The 23,430-nt window shown below is 44.8% G+C and overlaps 1 protein-coding gene across 1 annotated transcript in view; it reads right to left on the bottom strand.

The window, feature by feature from the left end:
• The window catches only part of Dera (deoxyribose-phosphate aldolase), an 84,505-nt gene that overhangs the window by 29,186 nt on the left and 31,889 nt on the right, over positions 1-23,430 (bottom strand). The window contains exon 6 of the mRNA XM_021190720.1: positions 10,884-11,012. Within this exon, the coding sequence (XP_021046379.1) occupies positions 10,884-11,012 (129 nt within the window). The remainder of the gene's footprint in view (positions 1-10,883; positions 11,013-23,430) is intronic.

Genomic DNA, 23,430 nt, shown 5'->3' with positions numbered 1-23,430 from the left:
CAGCCAAGCCCTTGGACTAGCCTAGAGAGCGGCTGACCCACGGATTGGATCTCTCAGGGAAACAGGCTCAGCCTATCGAGCCGACAACTTACAAAAGCAGTTGTGGAACAACAGATTTGTTCTCTGCTGGCCACCAGGAGTCCCGGTCAAGCTTGAGACTCTTTTTCTCTTCTTTTTATTGGATATTTTATGTATTTACATTTCAAATGTTATCCCCTTTCCCGGTTTCCCCTCTGGACCTTCCCCATACTCCTCCCCCTGCTTCTATGAGGATGCTCCCCCTCCCACCTCACTGCCCTGGCATCTCCCTACACAGGACTCAGGGCTTCTCCTTCTATTGATGCCAGACTCGTTTTAAATGACTATTAAACTGCAGGGTTTGGAAGAAAGAGTCCTGTCTTGCTCAGCAGTTCGGGGTCCTGCCTGCTAAACAGTACTCACGGCCATTTCTTAAGGACTTCAGAAAAAGCACTAAGCACCCCCGCCACGCCCACCCTGGTAACCACCACCCGGCCACGCCCACCCTGGTAACCACCACCCGGCCATGCCCACCCTGGTAACCACCACCCAGCCATGCCCACCCTGGTAACCACCACCCGGCCATGCCCACCCTGGTAACCACCACCCGGCCATGCCCACCCTGGTAACCACCACCCGGCCATGCCCACTGAGGACCCAAGGAAGCACTGACCACCCCACTGCCATGTCCACCCAGGACCAGCTAACACCTGATTCTCTGGCAGTTGGATTTATCAACAATGTAACCATGAAATCCTCATCAAAGTCTTGCTAAAGAGAGTTGGCCTAGATGTCCCCCTCAGTGGCTCTTTTGCTGTCTCCATGTTCTTAATATTTTAGTTCCTCCTGAGTTTGGACACTTTTGTATTTCAGATTTACATTAAAAACATTAACATTTAAAAAGAAAAGAGGCTCCATGAGGTACCTCCCTCCCTCTGCTTCACAGCTTCCGTCTGGCTATGTTTGTATTTACTCCCATTAGGGCCAGGGCCACAGAATGAAGCTGTTGATTCCCAGAACACCCCTTCGCTACCTAAGTCCTTTTACTGAATGGCTTGCTGAGCAGTTTAACACAGAGGGTCTCTCTTCTTTATTCTAGAAATGGCAGTATAACCTTTGACTTGTGTCAGCCAGTTTTTCCTCCAGTTAACATAACTTTCTACATTTTTTAAAAAAAAAATACATCTTTCTTCATTTATTTGTTCTTATGAAGTAAACTTAGAAACCCTCAAATATTTTTTCTTTGAAATCAAATAAAGAAATATTCATGCATGCAGAAGAAAAGAGAGCACAGGAGAGTCCCCGGCTCTGCTTTATAATATTACAGCACGTGGCGCAGTCTCGTGTCTGTATTTATTTCCAGTCATTTAGTTTATGATGGAGAATAACTTTTGATTACTGATGCTCGCAGTATTATTCTCTCTGTCTTGGACTGTTTGAGGACCTGTATTTTATTACAAAGTCCAATAAAAATAAAGTGAAAAGCCCACAGGTCCCCAAACTGCTTCCTGGCCAGGGCTGTACGTCACTCGTTTCCAATCTGGAAGGAATTTCCTTCCCCCGTAAGTCTCTGTCGCTTGCTCATAAGCAAATTTATCTCCTAATGCCTCCTTCTTTATTTTAGCCATTAATCTCCCATTGAGAGTCCTACCAAATGCTTTCTGCAGATAAAAATATTTAATGTTTACTAGATTTCCCCATTCCACACAACATATATTGCTTAAAGGGGGGAAAAAATCAATCTTTTCTACCTGAATTCAAGTTTCTTAGTTTGACTAGGTATGTTTCCCTCAGAAGTAAGAAATCCTATTTCTTTTGCTACGGGTTGAATTATGGCCAAACAAAAGATGTCAAAATTGTAACCTTAGACTCCTCTTCTAGAAGGTAAGCTTATTTGGAAGTGGGGTGGTTGACTTTGTAATCATTTAGGAAGAAAGCACATTGTTTGGCTGGAGTCCACAGAAGAGACTCGGGCACACAGAGAGAAGACGCCACATGCAGGCAGAGGTCAAGCCAGGGAAGCGACTGTGACCTTCTCTCCTTCCTGGAGCTTGTATTTCTTTCAGCAAAGATCATCGAGGAAGTGAGTGGGACTGAACCTGCGAAATGTCTGTTGTAGGAGTGGATGGTGGGCAGGGCACACATGGCAGGCAGGGCACACATGGCGCGCCTGCATTTAAATGTCCTCCCCAGATGGGATCGCAGGTTAGTTTTCATCCTATAAGAGGTTTAACTTCCTGGCCTAGTTTAAGGAAGTGTAAACAAAGTTATACTTCAAAGCCCAGTCCACGCAGCCGTGCTCCCGTACCTGTCTCCCTGTGTCTCCCCTGAACCACACATCAGCTTGAGCCTTTTTCTCTCCATCAAAAAACCAAATCAAAAGTTCTTCGTGCCCTTCCTCCCCTCTCGGTCCACCTGTGAAGCCTTACGAAGTCCCATGACACTCCACTGCCTTGCAGTGCCCCAAAGCTGTCTTGGAAATACAACCTCTGGGGCACGGTTACAGGCTGCTAGCCCACGCCGTACTATTATATAAGGCCACTCCATTATAATGGAACTGTGACCATTGCCAGAAGTACGGTAACTTAATGCCCTAAATTATGATTATGTGGACTAACTACGTCTAGATTCTTTCCCCCACCCCCAGAGCTGCCCTGTGACTACTTATCAATCACGTGATCCGCACAGAGACCATACTTTTCCTCTGAAACCTACGAGGAGGCCCAACTCCTGCCATGTGGGCTGCACTGTCCCATGAGCCCCTGCAATGCTGTCTGTCTATCCATACTAATAACTGCTCTAAGAAATCTCTTACCCCAAAGGGCAATCCGCCTCAGTGTCCTTCTTGAACCCCAAACTTGAAGCCCCTTTCACATGGCCTTTAATCCAACACAGCTATATTCTTATGCTTTCTCCAGTGGTGGAGTCTCATTAATAACTCTTCTTTTTATAAGTTAAACATTTTTACTTATGAAACATGCAACCTTGTCTTAAAAAGACATTAAAAAAAAAAAAAAAACAGGCTGGCACACCACGGGGATCAGAATGCACCATCTGGATCAATACTCCTTGAGCAAGGAAGACTTGCAGCACATGACAGGGGGGCTCAGTGTGGCTTGTGACAATCTTCTGGTGTCACTTGCTATTTGAATCATATTAAAGCTTTAGGTATTAATTGGCTCTTAGTCGTGGCACGGTTTTGCTTTTTGTTTCTTGTGGTGCAAGTGAGTCTCTCGGGGCTTTCCCAGTTCTTCTATGATTGAATGACCTCACTCACTTGTTTTCCTATTTCTCTGCTTCATCTCGCTGTCCCTGCATTACTCTCTTCTTAGTAGTTTCCCATCAGCTAACCCCTGGCTCCTGCTCCTCCCTGGCCCCACTTTTTTTTCCTCTGCTTTGCAAAATTCTGGCCGAGTTCAAAACCCCTTGCACGTTCCAACAAGGCGCACCCTCCTCCGCCCCCGGGTTTTTTCAAGTGCTTCTCCGCACAGATCGGCATCAGCAGTTCAAGCCTGATGACTTTATGACTGCATCTTCAGTGCATCGCCACTCCATGCTTATTTATCACATCTGTATTATTCCTGAAGATAAGGTCTAGAATAACCTGGAGGAGAGCTTGTGAGCTGTTGCCAGTGCGGACGGCCCTACCTTCCCAACGATAAGACAGTTCTGCATCTTCGCCTTCTTCCGGTGTGCAGCATGCAGCTGCTGGGCTAGAATCCCTTCACCTAAGCACATTGGCCTGCTTCCTGCGTCTGCTTTCTCTAAGCATGGTACTTCCTATCTTGCCATCCTTTAGGGATTTGATGAAAGCCAACACAGCCCCTCTTCCCCCACTCCCATTTTTCTTATATTCCCTCACCCCAGCTCTTCCTTTACTCCTACTTCTCTCACCAGATTCCCACGAATTCAATCAAAGGTCCCCGCACAGCACCCCCCTCCCCCCAGAAGCACCCTCAGTTCTCATCTTCAAACCGTGGGCTGGGCCCAATGAACCTCTCGCAACTGTAAACGAACTGTCCTTTTCACCTGCGTCTTAAAAATTCATCTCCACTTCCCTCTCTGGTGCCCGGCTGAGCCAAAGCTGCCCGACAACCGAGAGCTTTGAGCCGTTCCGTTTGGCTACCTGTCTGAAGAGCCTGTACGGCCGCTATCGCTTCTGGGATTCAGAAGAGGAAGACTTGACAGGTTTGCAAGTGCAGAAATCTGGATTATCACTAATGGTAAATGGTAACTAGATTCATTTTATAGATCTCTTTTCTAGTGAATTCATATCTAACAGTTTTAATCAATCCTCTAAGCTCTGGAGCAGATACAGAAAAGCACAGCTGAACATCACATACACATCTCCTGGAGCTACAGTCAACAGCTTCTGAAAAGAGATGCTCTGAACAACTCCAGCCACCGCCTAGCAGAAGGAGTCAGTTGTGTCCCCTTTCTTACAAATAGGATAGTGTGGGAGTCCTGCTGAGGTCAATGGCTTGCAAGGTTACTGTCTTACAGTTTACAGTGCATTCTCATCCCTTAATTGTTGGATAACACACTAATTTAATTGCACAAGGTCAGGTCAGGCAGGGAAAAACAAGAGCCCAGATCTTCCCAACTGCGCTCCTTCACTGGGACTATTCTGACAGAATACTAAATAAGAGCCACACAAAAGTAGGCCCGAGTCACTTAGGTGACTCTCACTCTGCTCTCTGAGGTCATCACGAGATCCTGCACATGGCACAAACTAAATACGCGTTATTTTGGCTCACAGGCCTGGAGACTGGAGCCTCCGAGAACACAGCATTGGTGAGGACCACTGTGCTGCTTCCTAGCAAGGCAGAAAGCACACAGGAGACACAGACAGTGGAGAACAGTAAGTCAGACACACAACAGACTGCTCATGCCTGTGGAAATGGCATTCATCTACACATAAGGACCTGTATGAGGACCTCTTAAAGGCCCACCTCTTAATACTAGCAGCTAGGAGGTTCAACTTCCGCCCAAACGTGACAGTAGGCATTTAGGTCATAGCAGTGCTGACCGACATGCAAATCCCTTGTAATGACAAATAGCACCACACAAACGCAGTTCCATTTCCCCAGACGAACTCTTTCTGCGATAAACTAAATGGTGTAAATCACAGACTTGTAACAATTTAATTTTAAGGTAATGGGCAAAGATGTTGACGGAGGATTCCAGACAAATCAGAATACTGATGGACTTGCTTACCAGTTACTAATAGCTAGAAAATGGCAGGAAATGTGTTCAGACACTAGAAAGTTGGGAGCTGAAGACACAGACCCTGAGAAAACACAGATAAGCAAGTTAACAGAGAGGCTCTTTACATCAGCTGCTGTAAGTATGTTCAGATATATGCATAGGAAACACAGTTTCAGTGAGTTTAAAGACGAGGGCTCAGCAGAAGAGTGAAATGTTGTAATTAAATGATAATTCCAAAATAAACAAAGAAAAAACAAAGGAACAAAAATTCCAAACCCCAACATATACACTGGCATAAATTTTACCTGGTGGGTTGAAAAGCAAACTGGAGACACAAAATAAAGGATAAGGCACATGAATAAATAAACATCCTTTAGTAATTCCTAATTTTCTGTTTGTAGAACAAAAATACTAAAAAGAGTGATAATGATGGTGATGATGGTGGTGGTGGTGATGGTGGTGATGGTGATAATGGTGATGATGACCAAAACTTAACCACACAGGACTTGAGCAGCCTATGGGACAATACCAGTCTGTCTTACAGTTACACACTTAGGATCCTGAAAGGAAAGACAGATAACATGGGGCAGATATTATTTAACAAAATAGTTCTGGGGGCAAGAGATATGTCACAGTGACTATGCATATACACTGCTATCACAGAGGACCCAAGTTCAGTTACCAGAAAAGCACTCAAAATTCAGACACCAAAGGTCTCAATCTAAATGACACTTTAAATAACATTTTAAATGACACAAGAGAACTTATGAAGGAAGCTAGAAAACACTTTAACTCATGATGAACAAAAGGAAAAAGTTAAGTCTTTGGAAAGACTAATAAAATTGGCAAAACTCCTGCAAGACTCTATCAGGAGAGGAGAAAAATAAAAATTAAAAAGCAGCTGTCAGGATGAAGAATGAGCTGTGACTACAGACCCTACAGACATCAGACTAGGACCACAGCATGAACAACTTCACAACTGCAATCTTAGCGGTTCAACACGTCTGGGTGGCAATGGAGCAAGAGTCTGTAAGAAAGCTTGCAGTCTCTCAGTTATTCATTTGGGGGAGCAGCAAATACAACAGTAGCTACAGTGTGAGCTACAGGATGTTCTAAACTGATGGAGCCGGCGGACGTTGATAAGACCAGCTGGTGCAGCTGCAGCTGGCGAGCAGGTGGACCCCATCAAACCGACTTAGAGGGTCTACAGTGCTTTGAATCATCCTCGCTGATGTACGGTTTAGGAAGGAGCCTTGACAGGAGGTATGTGACTGGATGTGGGCTTTGAGGTTTCCCAAGCCCTTGACAGGCCCAGACTTAAGCTCTTCCTCTGTACCTCTGCCTCCACGGCTGCTGTCACATGCCCAGCCTACTCTGAAACCGTAAGCGATCCCCAGGTAAGTGCTGCATTTTAGGAATTACCTTGGTCATGGCATCCTCTCACGGCACTAGAACAGTAACTAAAAGAGTCATTCATAATCCACCGGGATGACAGCAACGTTGTACGTTCTGACTGCACCAGTCAGAGGCAGGTGACTGCACACTGTCTAAGCCTCTCGAACCGTATGCACACTTAACCCAGTCCAATGAATGGAAGCTCAACTCCATGAGATTGATTTTTTATTTTTTTAGCCAGAAAAATTAAAGTATTTTTATTTGGGATTAGTCTGTGCATTATATAGAAAACTAAAACAAAAATACAAAAACCCACTGAATTTGGAAAATACTTCAGCTCTATTATATGTAACAGCAGGATAAATACAGACTGGGAAGCAGGCTCGATGCTGTAAATCATAAAGTTCACAAAGACTATGTCCTTCCTGAGAGCTGCTGCTTCTTAAGAAGCAGCCGCACTGCAGTGGACGTCAGCAAAGCGGAGGTCAAACACAGACAGCGGGCCTACTCGAGCTCTGTGACCTTAAGGAAATCTCAATCAACTCCGGGCATTAAAAGTATTTGTCAGCAATAGGGACATGGAAGTCAATGGCGAGCACTTGTTCAGCAGGTGCACAGTTTGAAATCCCAGGAGCACAAGCACAGAAAACTTAGTGTGGCCCCGATGAACCAGAAAGAAGGGTCCCAGGAAACTGAAAACAGACCTACTATGCAGTCAAGCTCCATCACTTCTGGGTATACAGCCAAAGAAATCAAAGCCAGCACAGAGAAACCAGCATGGTCATGCTTACTCAAAGAGCGGAGCCAGACTAGATGTAAAAAACAAAACACAGAAAGCAGTGTATATACTTGGATGTGAGGCTATTCAGCCACACCCATCCTCTCCTGTGTGGAGTCATGTGCTTCTCCGATGAACTCAGAAGAGAAACTATTAATGTGAGGGAGGGACGATCAGCGGAAGAGACAGTAATTCTCATATATAGAACACACACACACACACACACACACACACACACACACACACGGCAGAGGGAAGCCACCTGTGAGGAGGGAGGAGGGCCAAGAGGAGCGAGAGGGAGGGAGGCCAACAAGAATGGAGTCCACTGGTAACCTGTGTCTGCTGCTTCCCCACAAAGCCCGGTATTTTCTACACTAGCTAAACTAACAATGTAAGAAGACCAAGCTGAGAATGATCTGTTGATGCACCCCACAGCTACAGGCTGAGAATGAATCTGCTGATGCACCCCACAGCTACAGGCTGAGAATGATCTGCTGATGCACCCCAGAGCCCATAAACACAGCAGAGGGCAACTGCACAGAGGGCAAGGGCAGTGGCAGCTTCCAGGCAGTTTTCTCTGGGCAGAGCGGACAGAGGTGGACTAACGCCACCTTCTCTCTGGGAGTTGCCCATGCAGAGGGTCCACGGCTGACCATTCAGATAGCCCATACTTTCTTCCAGACAGTGTTAAATCTGTGAGAAGAGACACCTCAGGGCAGCTCAGCTGTGGCCCCAGCAAGTACCTCGGCCTTGTACGCATGCTGACATGGCAGCACCCTCAGAGGTGCCCCACAAGTGGCTGCTGCCATGTTGGCTACAGTTCCCAGAAGGTGGCCTCAAGTTTTAGTTTGTTGCCCAGACTAATAGTCTCTTCCTTGGCTAAGAATACAGAAGGGGACCACATGTCTAGCTAACACACTGAGGGCCTTTACACAGTCACCCCAAGTTACAATGAGCCTTCTTTTTTTTTCTTTCACGTGACTGCATCATTTTATTATTATTATTATTATTATTATTATTATTATTATTATTATTATTTTCTTTATTTACATTTCAAATGCTATCCTGAAAGTTCCCTATACACCCCCCACCCCTGCTCCCCTACACACCCACTCCCACTACTTGGCCCTGGCCTTCCCCTGTGTTGGGTCATATAAAGTGTGCAAGACCAAGGGGCCTCTCTTCCCAATGATGGCCGATTAGGCCATCTTCTGCTACATATGCAGCTAGAGACACGAGCTCAGGGGGTACTGGTTAGTTCATATTGTTGTTCCACCTATAGGGTTGCAGCCCCCTTCAGCTCCTTGGGTACTTTCTCTAGCTCCTCCATTGGGGGCCCTGTGTTCCATCCAATAGCTGACTGTGAGCATCCACTTCTGTGTTTGCCAGGCACTGGTATAGCCTCACAAGAGACCGCAATATCAGGGTCCCTTCAGCAGAATCTTGCTGGCATGTGCATTAGTATCTGGGTGTGGTGGCAGACGATGGGATGGATCCCCGGATGGGGTAGTCTCTGAATAGTCCATCCTTTCATCTTAGCTCTAAATTTTGTCTCTGTATCTATATCCTTTCATGGGTATTTTGTTCCTTATTCTAAGGAGGAATGAAGTATCCACACAATGGTCATCCTTCTTGGTTTTCTTCTGTTTTGCAAAATGTATCTTGGGTATTTTAAGTTTCTGGGCTAATATCCACTTATCAGTGAGTGCATATCTAGTGACTTCTTTTGTGATTGGGTTACCTCACTAAGGATGATATCCTCCAGATACATCCTGCTTGTGGACGTTGTACATCGTGGTGCGGAGCCTAGTGCGCACCACGATGTACAACGTCCACAAGCAGCCAGATACATCCATTTGCCCAAGAATTTCATAAATGTATTGTTTTTAATAGCTGAGTAGTACTCCATTGTGTAAATGTACCACAGTTTCTGTATCCATTCCTCTATTGAGGGACATCTGTGTTCTTTCCAGCTTCTGGCTATTATAAATAAGGCTGCTATGAACATAGTGGAGCATGTGTCCTTATTACCAGTTGGAAGATCTTCTGGGTATATGCCCAGAGGAGGTATTGCTGGGTCCTCCGGTAGTACTATGTCCAATTTTCTGAGGAACCACCAGACTGATTTCCAGAGTGGTTGTACAAGCTTGCAATCCCACCAGCAATGGAAGATACAATGAGCCTTCTACTGTGGACCGTTGAACTCCTGTATCCCAGTGCTGTGCAAAGTACTCTATTCCTACGTAGCCTCAGATTTTTAGGGATCTGGCTTTAAAGGACACCTGCAGTAACAAGGACCCACAGTGCCAGCAGCAGGGACCAGGCCATAGCATCCTCAGTGGCCAGGGTGCTCAGGAGGGTTCCAGGAAGCCATCGTCTAGGCCCAACAGCATTCAAAAGGCACACAAGAGTATACAAGGCTTATAAAAGAGTATAAACATCTACAGCGTGACCACAATGGATGGCCTGAACCAGGGAAGCCAGGTATCTTCGTCCCAGTGTTAGGGCCCCTGGGAGGGCACCTCAAAATCAGCTCTTACTCCCAGCGCAGTGAGGTATGTCATCTAATAGAGAATTAATCGAAAGGATTTGGGGTTCTCAAGGAGAAGATGAATCAAGCAATGTAGAAGGAAGTGATGCTGGACACTGGCGTGGCTGTGCTGAAGCCAAGCTGAGGACAGAGGCCTTCTAGGCACAAGGACACAATGGAAGCTGAGTCCAGGGGTGAAGGGGAAGAAGACAGCAGAAGACGGAGACAGAGAGCCGGCAAGTTACACTCCATCTGGAGGGGAACGAGTTTGTAAAGAAGGGAGGCCATATCAAATCAGCGCTGAAAAGGCCATTTAATAGCAGAAAGGGGAGAAGACCAGAAAGGGCCAAAAGTAGGGACGGAGAACTGAGCTGAAGTAACCCACTCAGGAGGGTTTGCCCAGGACAGCAGCAGCGAGTGGCTCTGCAGCGTGGACAGAGAGGCAGCAGGCCACAAGGGAGTCTGAGGAATCCCTGGTACAGCGGAGGTGAGAAAGAGGCTGGCGGAGTTCCAACCTGAGCGGATACCTCTGCTCTGTGCAAAGCAACAGGTCAACCTCTATCTGAAAGAAAGAGGAACGCCACACGGATTCTTACTTATATTAGCAGGAACAAAAGCAGGGGTCACTTCAGAAAGCACAGAGACAGATCTCAGAAAGATGCAATGCTAAGCTAAATCCTCTCTAGCACACACTAAGGAAGAATCAACTAGCACAAAAGGCAATTTGCTAACAAGAGCGCCATCTACTGCTACATAGGGATAGCGCAGCAAAAAAATGCTACAAACAAACAGAAAAGTGGACAGAGGCCCAAAGTCTCCCATTTACAAACCATCTCAGCTCTCTGGAAGAGAGGTTACGGCAGCACTTTCAATACCGTCCAAATGCTTTCCTTTCCTCGTTTCTCCTAAAACCGTTGACCCAATGGAAAGCGGCTCTGAATACAGGAAGCTTACCTGCCATCATTGCTACCAGGCTGGCTTTGTAGACGTTGGTGAGAGAGCCGAGTTCACCCGTAGCTAAGATGGTTTTGAGATGGGCCTCCCCGCAGGCCTTTCGGAACTGAGTGATCTCATCATAGAGGGCTGCGGAGGAAAACCATTGCAGAGGTTACAAAGCAGGCGAGCAGTAACAGCCGCGGTGGCTCTTTAGAGCCAGGAGAACCCACTTCGGATTTAGCAAACATAAGACATTTGTCACTTACTAAACATCACCCCAATTTAATATTGCCTAGAGCACTCTGCTACAGTTCACATCCTGCTTCGAGCAGCAGCGCCTGGTTTGCCACCATAAAACTATTCCCAAGCCCTGGGCCTGGGGTCCAGAGTCATAAAGCCTCTTAAATGCCACTACAAAGGCATGCAAATTACAAATAATTTCTACTTTTTCCACGTGATTATGACCTGAGGGAGAAAATAAAAGCAAATTTATCTGCCACACATACAGCATCCAGTTACTATACCACAGCATCCAGTTACTATACCATGAGGAAAAGATGTCCTGCGCTTCCTATTCATTCTTCTCAGAGGTAGCAGGTTCTCTCGCTAGCTTATAAAGTAGACCTTTCCTGGGAGTCGAGCAATACCGATACAGGAAGAGCTCACTGCCCACCACTGACGACAGTACATGAGAACTCGAGGAGGTGATGGGAGGTGCACTGCGGGTGTGTGAGGAAAGCTCATGCTAGAGGTGTGCGCTGAGGTGGCTGTTAATCACCCGAGCCCTACGTCACTTCCAGGGCTCCAGACAGAGTCTTTGAACAGCCTGGTAAGTAGACTAGACAGAGCAGGCTCGACAAAGCTGCCAAAGGCATGTGACAAATGCAAACTGAGAGAAGCATTGGAAGGTAAACAGTTCAAAGAAACCAAAGCAAGCGAAAACCAACAAGAAAACAAAACACAAACGAAATACACTCAAAATAAAAAACATGTAAAACAAAGAAAAAAAATATTAGTAAAGAAGCCAAAATGTTAGTAAACAAAACCACTGTGTTTCAAAAGCTACCTAAGAGACTTCTGTCAATGACAGCACCGGCGTTAGCCTTCTCCCCCAGCCTACGATCTATCTGATTCCCAAAACTCAGGATTCAGAAAATCTGCCACGACCACCAAGGTGGCTTGTGTGTGTCTTAGGGGAAGCTGTTTTTACACACGGGATGTCTGGTGTTTGTTACCACCAGACTGTCACTCACCACAGAAGGTCTGAGGTGACAGCCCTGTCTACCTCCCTCCCCCTGCCCACCTAACCTGACTCGTGGGAAAGCCATTTGACCTAAGTGCCCACCGTGACACTGGAGTGTCTTAAATCATAATCCCTTAGCACACAGTAACAATTTACATCCTTTCCACTGGGGAAGGTGACTCTAGGGTGGAAGGACCTTTCTGGAAACTGAATCTAAAGAGAACATTGTTCTTCAAGAGAAAGTGACAGGATGACTTGTGGTCTAAAAACCCAAGAATGCTAACCAAGTTAACCTGTGACTTGAAATTCTGTGGTAAGCAAGTAACAGTGGGTTCCCTGCTCCACAGCCTGACAGAGGTGAACTTAAGACTGCAGATGTATCACTTCCTGTAGGACTCAGGCAACATTGTATTCAGTCTTGGTCCTATCCTTAGAGTATACTATGTACCTTATAATTATTATGAAGATGAGGGAGAGGGAGAGGGAGAGAGAGTGAGTTGTGAAGTTTAATATTATAGTATTTTGGTGAAATAAGTTTCTCTCTTGTGATGTATGATAAAAATCAAATCTAGCCGGGCAGTGGTGGCACATGCCTTTAATCCCAGTACTTGGGAGGCAGAGGCAGGCGGGTTTCTGAGTTCAAGTTTCTGGTCTACAGAATGAGTTCCAGGACAGCCAGAGCTACACAAAGAAACCCTATCTTGAAAAAAAAATCTAATCTAATTTCACAGTCTAACACATTCCCCTTGAAGAGACAAGAAATTCTGCTGTATGGATAAAAATCTTTAAAAATATTTTAACTATATCTTTTGTTATAGTGAACTCTGATCTGAATAACACATTCTTAAACTATTGATTATGATCATGTTTATGAAAAAAACACTACAATTCTTTTAATGACCACTGGATTTATTTACCTGTAGTAAACAAACCAGAAAAACTAGATGTGGTTTATGACCACCAACTGGAGAGTGTGGGAAAGCCTGCTGTTGAGGTTGTAGTCCACCATGTGGCAACATTGTATTCAGTCTTGGTCCTATCCTTAGAGTATACTATGTACCTTATAATTATTATGAAGATAGCTCTCTGAGCTTGGTGTAAAATAGAGAACTCCCTTTCTCAGCGGGACTCCCCTTTTTCTGCTTGGCCTTGGTTGGAGAGTGTCTCTGAGCAGGTGCCTGGCCTTGTCTGGAGAATGACCCTGTGCAGATTAGGTGCTGTGTTATGGCCATTCAGCCCTTTCTGCCCATACTCCTAAAAGCCCTCATATACCCTCCCTTGGAAAAATAAAGTAGAGCTGTCTCACTGAAGCTGTCTCCCTTCTGTTACACTCATGATGCTGCTTCTGCCCTCACAGGCTGGTGGCCAACGACCCTGGGGTAAGGGAGACCCACAAGAGGGTATGTTCTTTAACTCATAATCCAAACAGAAGGAATGTAAAGGGGCCACCTCTGCATGAGCGCCCTTCATTCTCAATGTGCTAATTTCATGATGTTAACAGTATCATATGTTCCTGAGAAAGTATCTTTATAGCTTGGTTTTATTCTTTTATTCTGTGTACTTAGTACATATGTAGGACCGTGGAGACCCTGTCTCAAGGGAATAAGACAGAGAGTGATGAACACAGTCTCTCATGGAGCCTGCAACTCACTCACTGGCTAGTCTAGCTGGCCAGTCATACACAGGTATCTGCATGGTTCCATCCATCCGTCCAGAGCTCGAACTGCAATGGGGACTACCAAGCCTTGCTTTACTATGTGGGTTCCAGGGCTCAAGCTCTCCCTCCCTCTTTCTGCTACAATCTGGATTCCCTGAAGAACAGAGAACACAACCTCTTTGGAAAGAGACTAAGGAAGAAGTCTTGGGAAGTTTACCATATTATCACTTTCTTCCGTTTATTATGCTTTCGTCTATCATGTGCCTGTGCACAGGTACACATGGACCTCGGAAGTCAACGTGAAGGAGTTGGTTCTCTCACCACGTGGGGCCCAGGAATTGAACTTGGTCATCAGGCTAAGCAACATCCACAGAGACATCCCTCTATCCCAGACATTTTTTTTCTTTATTTCCTCTGAACAGAAAAGACTCTAGAGCTAGCACAGCTGCTGCTATTTATGAGTTGCGCACGTGAGTTAGAGTTCCTGCATTTCTCTAGCCCGTTTAGAGGGGCTAGCTTGTTTTCACATACCTTTGGGAAGAGTCAATAAAATAATCCATGTGACTGCAAGAGAATGGGGCAATTCATAGGTATTTATTCTTTAATAATAGTTTCCCATATGTTTTCTTAAAAACTTCCAGAAATGCAACAATAACTTTACAGATGAAAATAAACTAAGAATTGTCCTAAGGTTTAGGAAAGTATAGTGAGAATTTCCAAATGTTACACACAAGAAAACCAACCACTTCACCACAGCGTAAGCCAAAGAAACCCAGAAGACACTTAGCTAGTGTTCCTGTAGCTTACGTGCTGCACGCTGACATTAGCGAGAGACACTGGGAAACCAAGACACATGTCAATAAAAGACCCTGACGGCTGAACTGAAGCCCAGCCACGCTCAAACTGTGTCTCGTACCACACTCAGCAGATGCTTTTCTCTGGATGAAAATGAGTAAAACAAGGAGAGAGAGAGAGAGAGAGAGAGAGAGAGAGAGAGAGAGATTGAGTGTTTGTGAATCTCTCTGCCAGCCCTCTGGCAGAACAATGCACTGCAGTGCTCGGAGTTTCTATCAGGCCTTCCCAGGCCCCTGTCTCTAATTAGTTACGTCATCTGACAAAGCTATTGAACATCCCTGGGCTCCATTTTTCTTCACTCCACAGCCATTGTTCAAGTTGTGAGAATAGATGTAAAAGTAATTGTTCGGATGATTATGAGGGTAATCAACTAATTATGCTTCTCTCACATCCACCTTTAATAACAGGCACATGGAAAATGAAGATTAAACTCTGCCTTACTCTAAAAGCTTAAGCCGTTAGAACCGAGGGCACTGGGCTCGCCGCTGACTTGGAAAGACAACTCAGAAACTGCCTTGTGGCAGATCTCTGCAGAGACGGCAGAGATACGAGACAGTTCCAACTACCCAGGGCCTTGAAAGCAGAGACAGGCAGGAAAACTAGAATGTCACAGCAGGTATGGGACACCCCTGAAAGATGAGGAGGGACTTAGTTTGCCATGGAGAGTGACGGACACTCTACCTGGTGAGTTCTGGGAACTCCCGTAGGATTTGTTGACTGTGGTCAGCAGTATTAGGCCAGGGAGATGTCCAAAGAGCTTCAAAAATGTTATATACAATGGCACTGACCATGTGAAAGTTGACCAAACAGACAGCCATACCAAAGTTCATGGGAGCAAGGTTTCTTGTAACATGAAAGGACATAAATATGGGAGCAGGTGTGTGTGAGGATAATACCTCAGGTACTAGATCATAATAGATTTTCTGTGAATTAAAGGCTTCTAAGATAGATAGATGAATGCAGGGATGGATGGATGCATGGATGGATGGATGGATGGATAGACAGATGGATAGATGGGTAGAGAGAGAGAGGTGGATAGATAGATGGATAGATAGATAGACAGATAGACAGACAGATAGACACATACACAGAGGAATATGCAGGCAAACAGATACGACACAGCTATAAATGTGTACTTATGAGTGTTGTGACTATGAATATATTCACACAGTTGCTAGATCTGGCTGCTGAGTGTGCACAGAACAACAGCAACTGAGCAGTGGTCAGTGTATCTGGTACCCAGATAAGAGGACCCGAGCTCCTTGGAAAACAGCTGTCTCCAGGCTCAAGGCTTTAAAGAAAGTCAACGAAGAGCCTGAATCACCTTTTATAACAAAGAGAAGAAGTTCGGAAGAATGAGGGGAACATTGAAAGGACACAGAAGCCAGTCTGAAGTAGCTTCCACTGGACAAATATCAGACAGCTTGAATATGGAAGTGATAATGACACTACAATGGGAAAATGTGAAGAAGACAGTGAGAGAACTGGGGGAGAATGCAGGAGAGAAGGACACGTGGGTGTCTGCATAGTCATACCCATGTCCCAAGAACAGAAGAGAGACCGAGGGAAGGAGTAGCCAATGGGGGCTTATTGTTTGTGAATATGAATTAAGCCTGTGTGTGTGTGTGTATGCGTGTGCATGCATGTGCATGTGTATGTGTGTGTGTATGCATGTGTATGTGTGTGTGCGTGTATGTGTGCGTGCATGTGCATGTGTATCTGTGTGTACGCATGTGTATGTGTGTGTATGCGTGTGTATGTGTGTGCATGCATGTGTATGTGTGTGTATGTGTATATGCATGTGTACGTGTGTGTATGTGTGTGTATGTGTGTGCGTGTATGTGTGTATGTGTGTGTATGCATGTGTGTATGTGTGTATATGTGTGTGTATTATGAAAATGCCATGGTTTATGTGCACTATTATGTATGTCAATTAAAATTTTTTAAACTGCAAAAGGATCAAAAAAGATTTTAAAAAATCATAGTGAAAGATTACTACCAAGCTAGTTCAAAAGGAATATATTAGCTCTTATGAAAAGGAAGGAAAGAAGGGACAGGGAGGGGGACAGAAAGAGAGGTAGGAAGGAGGGAAGCAGACAGGAGGAGGACAAGTGTAGAAGGATTGATACAACTGGGGAATTGCCATTTGGCGACAACTACTAGAATAATAACTGAATAATTATCAATGGATAGTAAAATGCTGGAAAAAAGCTGGATTAGAGGTGGGATATTAACATAGACTGAGACGATAGCTATTCATCATCTATATTTATATATTAAAATGAAAAATGCTGATTTTATGATATAGAAATTTGACAGAAGTCATCCTAGCTCAGTAAAACTTAACATCCTCAAGAATTAGACAAATTAACATCTTGTGACTCTCAAAGAACAGAGAAAAACTCCAGCATTTGTTCACGAATACTTAACTTGAACCTAATAAGAAAACACTAAGCAAGTCTGACTTTGGGTTGTATGTGTTTGAAACAGTCTCATGTAGCCCAGGCTGGACTCCAACTTGCTATATAGCTGAGGATATCCTTGAACTCCCAATCCTCCTGCTGCCCATCCCCCATGGGCTGGGACTGCATGGACAAATGACCATGTGTTATGAGAGACAGGAGCTCAAAGCTAGGGCTTTATGCATGCTGGACAAGCGCTTTACCAACCAAGCTACATCTGAAGCCCCTGAAAGACAGCTTGTAAATTACTAACAACAGGCCTGACCTCCTCAAAAACAAACAAACAAACAAACAAAAAACAAAAAAACTGTGGGTGGGGGCTTGGGGGCTGTTCCACAATAAAGAAGAAAAAAGAGAGATGTAATGACTGGCATAGACCTAACCTTGCCACTGGGCACCTTAAGACTCTGAGCAGAGCCTGTGCGCTCTGGCTGGGTGTGATCTTGCCATCACTTCTTGAGAATACACAGTGAAATATGTAAGGGTAATAAGTCAACAGGCATATAAATTAGTCTCAAATAGTTCATAAAATTATACTTATGTATCACACACACACACACACACGTAAAAAAAGAAAACAAAAAAAAGACAAAAAAAACAAGAACACTTTTAGAACAGGAGAGGCTGGCTGGCGTGTACACTTGAGCTCTGCACACTATTTTTGTGATTTTCTATATGGTTTAATAAAATCACTCAAAACTAAAACTTAAAACGACACATGTGATATTTTCTATGGCTTGCATAGGACCTGAGTATTTTTCTGGCAGGGGGGCTTTTGTGACCATCAACTAGTCTATGGTGCTTAAAGTCCTTAAGACATGGTTTTATATGGGACATATTTTATAATCTATGTACATATATACACATATATATTCATATATATACATACACATATACATAGATAAGATAGATGATGATGATAGATGGATAGATAGATAGATAGATAGATAGATATGTCTATGACATAATTTTTAATGGCCGTACAATCTTCCATTATACAGATGTAAAATTTTACTCAATCATTCCCCTGTCATTGTTTTTGGCCATGACAAGCAATCCTGCAGCGATGCCCCTACAGTAAGGTCTATGCACACCTCGTCATGCTATCCCCTAGAGTCTTTATTATTTTTTCTACTCACATACTTCCAAGTAAAATATGTTCATTGTTAAAAATTCAAGCATTACAAAACTGAGAATTCCTCATTTAAAGAGAAAAGAAGAAAAGAACAATCCTTGCCACGTACCAGAAAAATAATAATTTGGAAGGTTATTATAAAAGATGACTGACAAATGAAATGGAATTCAAACACCCCGACTGCAAATTAGTTAGAATAATGCAAAATTTAACAAAACACACACAGCAGAAGCACTGGCAGAGTGATGTCACATAAAACCCCGTAAGAAATGTTGACTTATAATGAGGCCTTCAGGATTTGAAGGGGGTGTACCAGAAGCCCAGGATATATCACACTGCGGGTACTTAATCAATATTGTCGCACAACTCATGGGAGTCTGCAGCCTGTCCCTGGGGCCCCTCCCACTTCCACCATGCTGGTAAGAAGTAGAAGTCAGAACCCAACCTCTGCCCAACAGGTGAGGCTGTGTGGGCAGAGTCAGAATCAGAGGCCCCGCTTGTGTGCATCAAGACACAGTCAGAGGCCTGCCTGTGTGCATCGACAGCTTGGGGCCAGGGTAGACAGAAAGCAGAGGGTGAGGCTGCAATGTGATTTTGTTTTCCTTTTTTCTTGCTTACATCTATTTTTCAAACCGATAAATAAAAATACAAAAACTGTACCAGTTAATGGGGTGCCATGAGATATTTCGATGTATGCGTGTTCTGTTTGATATTTATGTCAATGCAGACATAGCTATGTCCTCAGACACTTGCCATTTTCTTCTTTTAGCTTTTTGAGATGCAGTACTTAAATGTTGTCTACAGGCTCCCGACCATGCAGCCACTTCCTCAGCTTCCTGCTTCTAACTCCCTAACCACTGATGGGCCTTTCCTTCAGCTGGACTACAACGACAGACTCTATTTCAGCAAGGCAGCTAGCTTCCCCCAGCCCGGCCCAGCCCGGCCCAGCCCTGCCCTGCCCAGCCCTGCCCTGCCACCAGGAACTGTAGCATTTTCTTTTCTAGTGTCAATCCCACAGCAGCTGGGAATGCATAACAGTTTCTGGAAGAGCATAGCTCTAGCTGTAGAAAGCAACACTAGTGTGTCCTGCGCATCTAAAGCCGTGATTTGGATAAAACTCCAAGTCTTTAGACATTGTGAATCCTGTCTAAAAGTCACAACGCACTGTCTTTTTGTTTCCTGCTATTCAAAGGCAGTTTAAAAAATAATTGCTAGTGAACATATCTAAGCAATTATTTTTTGAGTGCCAGAGAGATGTTCAACACTGCATAAGAATGTCCTGAAAATAATGCTTAAGATAATTATATGTACAGTAAAACACTTAATATAAAACTGTACAGCAACCTTTCATACCAAAAAAAGTCACAAGATGTTCAAGAACATGGTTTCATTCGCCAAAGCAATTAATTAAACTTGTAAGGGTAAAATGGAGATGAGCTTACTAAATCACCCAGCAGTAAAATAACCTAGAAGAAATAAAACACACACATTTTTGCCAGCACTATTGAAGTGCCAAAGACTCATAGTGTAAAAATAAAAACCATAAAAGCATCTGGCTCTATGTCTCCCAACTCTCTCTGTTATAAACAACCTGGGAACAGAGGAGCTTCAGATTATGGGCTATGTGATTCTACTCCTAAGAAGGATCTATAGATTTAGAAATAGCTTTTCTGATGCGCTATTATTATTAATAGCTCTATAAAGGAAACAAGAATAAGTTCTTTTCAGGGATCCCCATTCTTCTGTGAAAACATAAAAATAAGTAAATAACAAAAAGCAGATTGATTACTGCGCAGATTTCAGGTCCCTGGAATCCAGCTCAGAGGAAGAAAGGAAAGACACACTGCCTGTGCTCTTAGGATTCCATTCTCTTGCACTGAACCGGACAGTGTTAGGTGTGCCTGCTGCAGTCTAAGCTTAGAGAACAACTGTGGCCACAGGAGACAGACAACACTCACAACTGCTCCACTGAATGTACTGCACCAGAAAAAGCCAGTGCTTGAACCACCTAGACACCCTGCCCGCTGGTATCCCATGGACACTTGGTCCCCAGTCCCAGTGAAGGCAGTTCCAGAGCTAGGCTCACAGAAGTAGAGTAACAAGTAAGGTCCAAATCAGAGAACTGCTCCAGGTCACTGGTAAATACCACAGGCACCTCTGTGAGGCAGAATTGAGACCGCCCCTATGTATATTAGCTACAGAAGGCAGTTATCAGAGCCTGCTCACAAAGTGTGTGATGATGAGCCCCTTGTGCCAAAAGCCTTCTCAAAAAAGCAAACTAAGAGAGGTGTTGGCATCAGCACTACCATAAAATACACACACACACACACACACCACAGTAGCACATGAACCCCAGTACAGGAGTATTACTGACACGAAGAAAGCCAGAGACCTCAAGAGATCCTCGCAGGAGCAGGAGCCTCACTCCCATCATATCCAGCCCTCGGTTCTGGCTGTACCAGAATCAGCCCAGGAACATGTGGGAAGAGAGCTGGAGCGAGAACTTAGGAAATACTTGTCAGGTAATTCTGAGAGCCATCAATACCGTCTTCACTCTGTCTCGGGTGACAAACAGACATACATCCGTCTGCATGAACAGGACCCAGGGAAGTAATCTCAGGACAGTACAGTGGGAATAAGCTAAACATGGCTGACAAAAAAAAAAAAAAGGCTTAACAGAAAAGGACCAGCCTGTAAAGATTAGGGTAAGACTGAACAAAAAGAGCTATATAAATAGAGACCACAGCAGTCTGTGCTGTTCAGGGTGGGGTTGTCACCTCAGGGATTTCAGTAGCTCCTGACTACCTCACCACATTCAGGATGACACGGCCACCAACAAAAGCATCCCGAATAACCAAGAACGCACTAAAACTAACTACGACTTCCTTACGTTAATGGAGGGTAAGTAGCTATTTTAATGCATTTCTTTCTCACGTGGCTAGATTCCCTGACATGAAGGGGACTCTGATTCTGAGTCCCTGGTTCTCTGAAAATGGTGAAGAGCAACGGAGATGAGTGAGTGTGCAGATAGGAGTCTCAGGCAACAGAGGGACCAGGCAGATGAGGATGCTGGTGTCCAGAGCTCGGAAACAGCTCGAGCAACAAACAAGGGAAGGACACAGGGGGAGGGAAACAGGAGGCCACTGTCCTCTCGCTTCGAGCCCACCCAAAGCAAGATGTGGGTTGTTTAAGGATTTCAGTGGTGATGAGGATAAAAGGGAGATGTAGTCATTAATGAAGGGAAATGGTGACTTCAAAGAGAAAGACTTAAAGGCAAGAACAGAGAGGGAGGGGCTGGGAACTTGAGAAATGAGAGGACCTGGGCATGCAGGCAACAGTCCAGCATCACGCAGCAAAGACTGAGAGCCACACAGTAAAGACGGCAGGTCTGAGGCCACAAGGACTAGGCAAGAGCCAGACATCTGACAAAGTAGAGACACGAAACGGTCCCTCAAAGGGAAATGGAAGATGGAGCTGGGGAGACAACTCGATGGTTAAGAGCACTGGATACTCTGGCGGAGGGTCTGACTTCTAGTCCCTTCACAAACACGGTGGCTCACAACCACCTGTAGCTCTAGTTCCAGGGGATCTGGCACCTTCTTCTGCTGTAGCTCTAGTTCCAGGGGATCTGGTACCTTCTTCTGGCCTCCTTGGGCACCAGGCTTGCAGGATATATGCAAATACATTTGGGGGGAAAAACACTGATATAGATTGTTAAAAAATAGAAAGAACAGGAAGATAAGAATGGGGCTGTGGTGGTTTGAATGAGAATGGCCCCCATGTATTCATTTATCCAAATGCTGAGGGGCTGGAGCGATTTGAAAGGATCAGGAGGTGTGGCTTTAGAAAGTGTGTCCCTGGGGGTGGGCGCTGAGGTTTCAAAAGTTCAATAGATGTACAGTAGCTCTCTTCTTGCTGCCTGTGGTTCCAGATGTAAAACTCCCAGAGGCCTCTCCGGCACCATGTCTGTCTGCCCACCACCACTCACCCAGCCACCACCACCACCACCACCACCACCACCACCACCACGGACGAAACCTCAGAAGCGGGAAGCCAGCTTTTGTTTAGGAGAGTTGCTGTGGTCACGCTGTCTCTTCACAGCAATAAGACTAAGCCAGGGAGCTCGGGTCCAGTCTCCTCACAGAATCTGGAGCAAGCGATGCGGAACCACATGCCTCTGGGCTGTGGGACGTGGTCAGGAGACATTCGACACACACAGGTCCACTTCTGATGTGCCTTGCAAAGTGTTAACAGGTAATCTTTACTGTCCACTGGCTGGAATCTAGAATCACTCGAGAAATAAACATCTGGGCACACATGTGAGAGAACTCCTGATGAGACTGGGTTACTAATGAGAGATCCACATTGGATGTGGGGAGCAGTAGCTGTTCCCTGGCCTGAGCTGGACACTGCAGTCTTTCCCTGTAAATCTTGACTTTGGATTTTGCTGTGATTTCTCTGCCACAATGGACTGTGAGCCAAGACAGTTTCACTGGGTGTTACGCTACAGTGGAAAGAAAACCAAATAATCCCCGAAGCAACTCACAAAACTCATAGAGGGGAGGGCCCAAGGCAGGAAATGGGACAGCCTGCTGGGCATTCCCACCAGAAATAATGAGAGACTCTTAATCAGTAAACCCCTAATATAAAAACAGAGAACTGAAACACACAATGTAAAATCAAGCTGAGAATCAAAATTTAGACAAAATACTGCAGTGGGGAAAGGCTTAAGTCACTACTGGCTTTATTTAAAAATAAATTTCTAGCATTAAATGTTCCTTTTCGATTTGGTTTGGGTCAAGAGGTTATTAACACCATAGAAAAAAGTTAATGGAAAAGTATGGTCTAGGACAAAAATGTGTTATTATATTTTGTGGAAATGCCTACTTTGGGGAAATTATTATCTCAAAAACAGCCATCCCTAAGTCTGTTAGGGATAGTCAATTACATCAAAACCCATCTCCTATTGGATTTTATTTTTCAATTAATAGAGCTTGAGAGACAAGAACACAAGTTATAATATAAACTGCATGTCTGTGTCTTCACCTACTTATAAAAGACATAAAGAGGGCTGGTGAGATGGCTCAGTGGGTAAGAGCACCCAACTGCTCTTCCAAAAAGGTCCCGAGTTCAAATCCCAGCAACCACATGGTGGCTCACAACCATCCATAACAAGATCTGATGCCCTCTTCTGGAGTGTCTGAGGACAGCTA

Source organism: Mus pahari, chromosome 2 (genome assembly GCF_900095145.1).
Source record: "Mus pahari chromosome 2, PAHARI_EIJ_v1.1, whole genome shotgun sequence".
In the NCBI taxonomy this organism is placed as follows: domain Eukaryota; kingdom Metazoa; phylum Chordata; class Mammalia; order Rodentia; family Muridae; genus Mus; species Mus pahari.
This window is presented reverse-complemented; position numbering and strand designations above follow the sequence as displayed.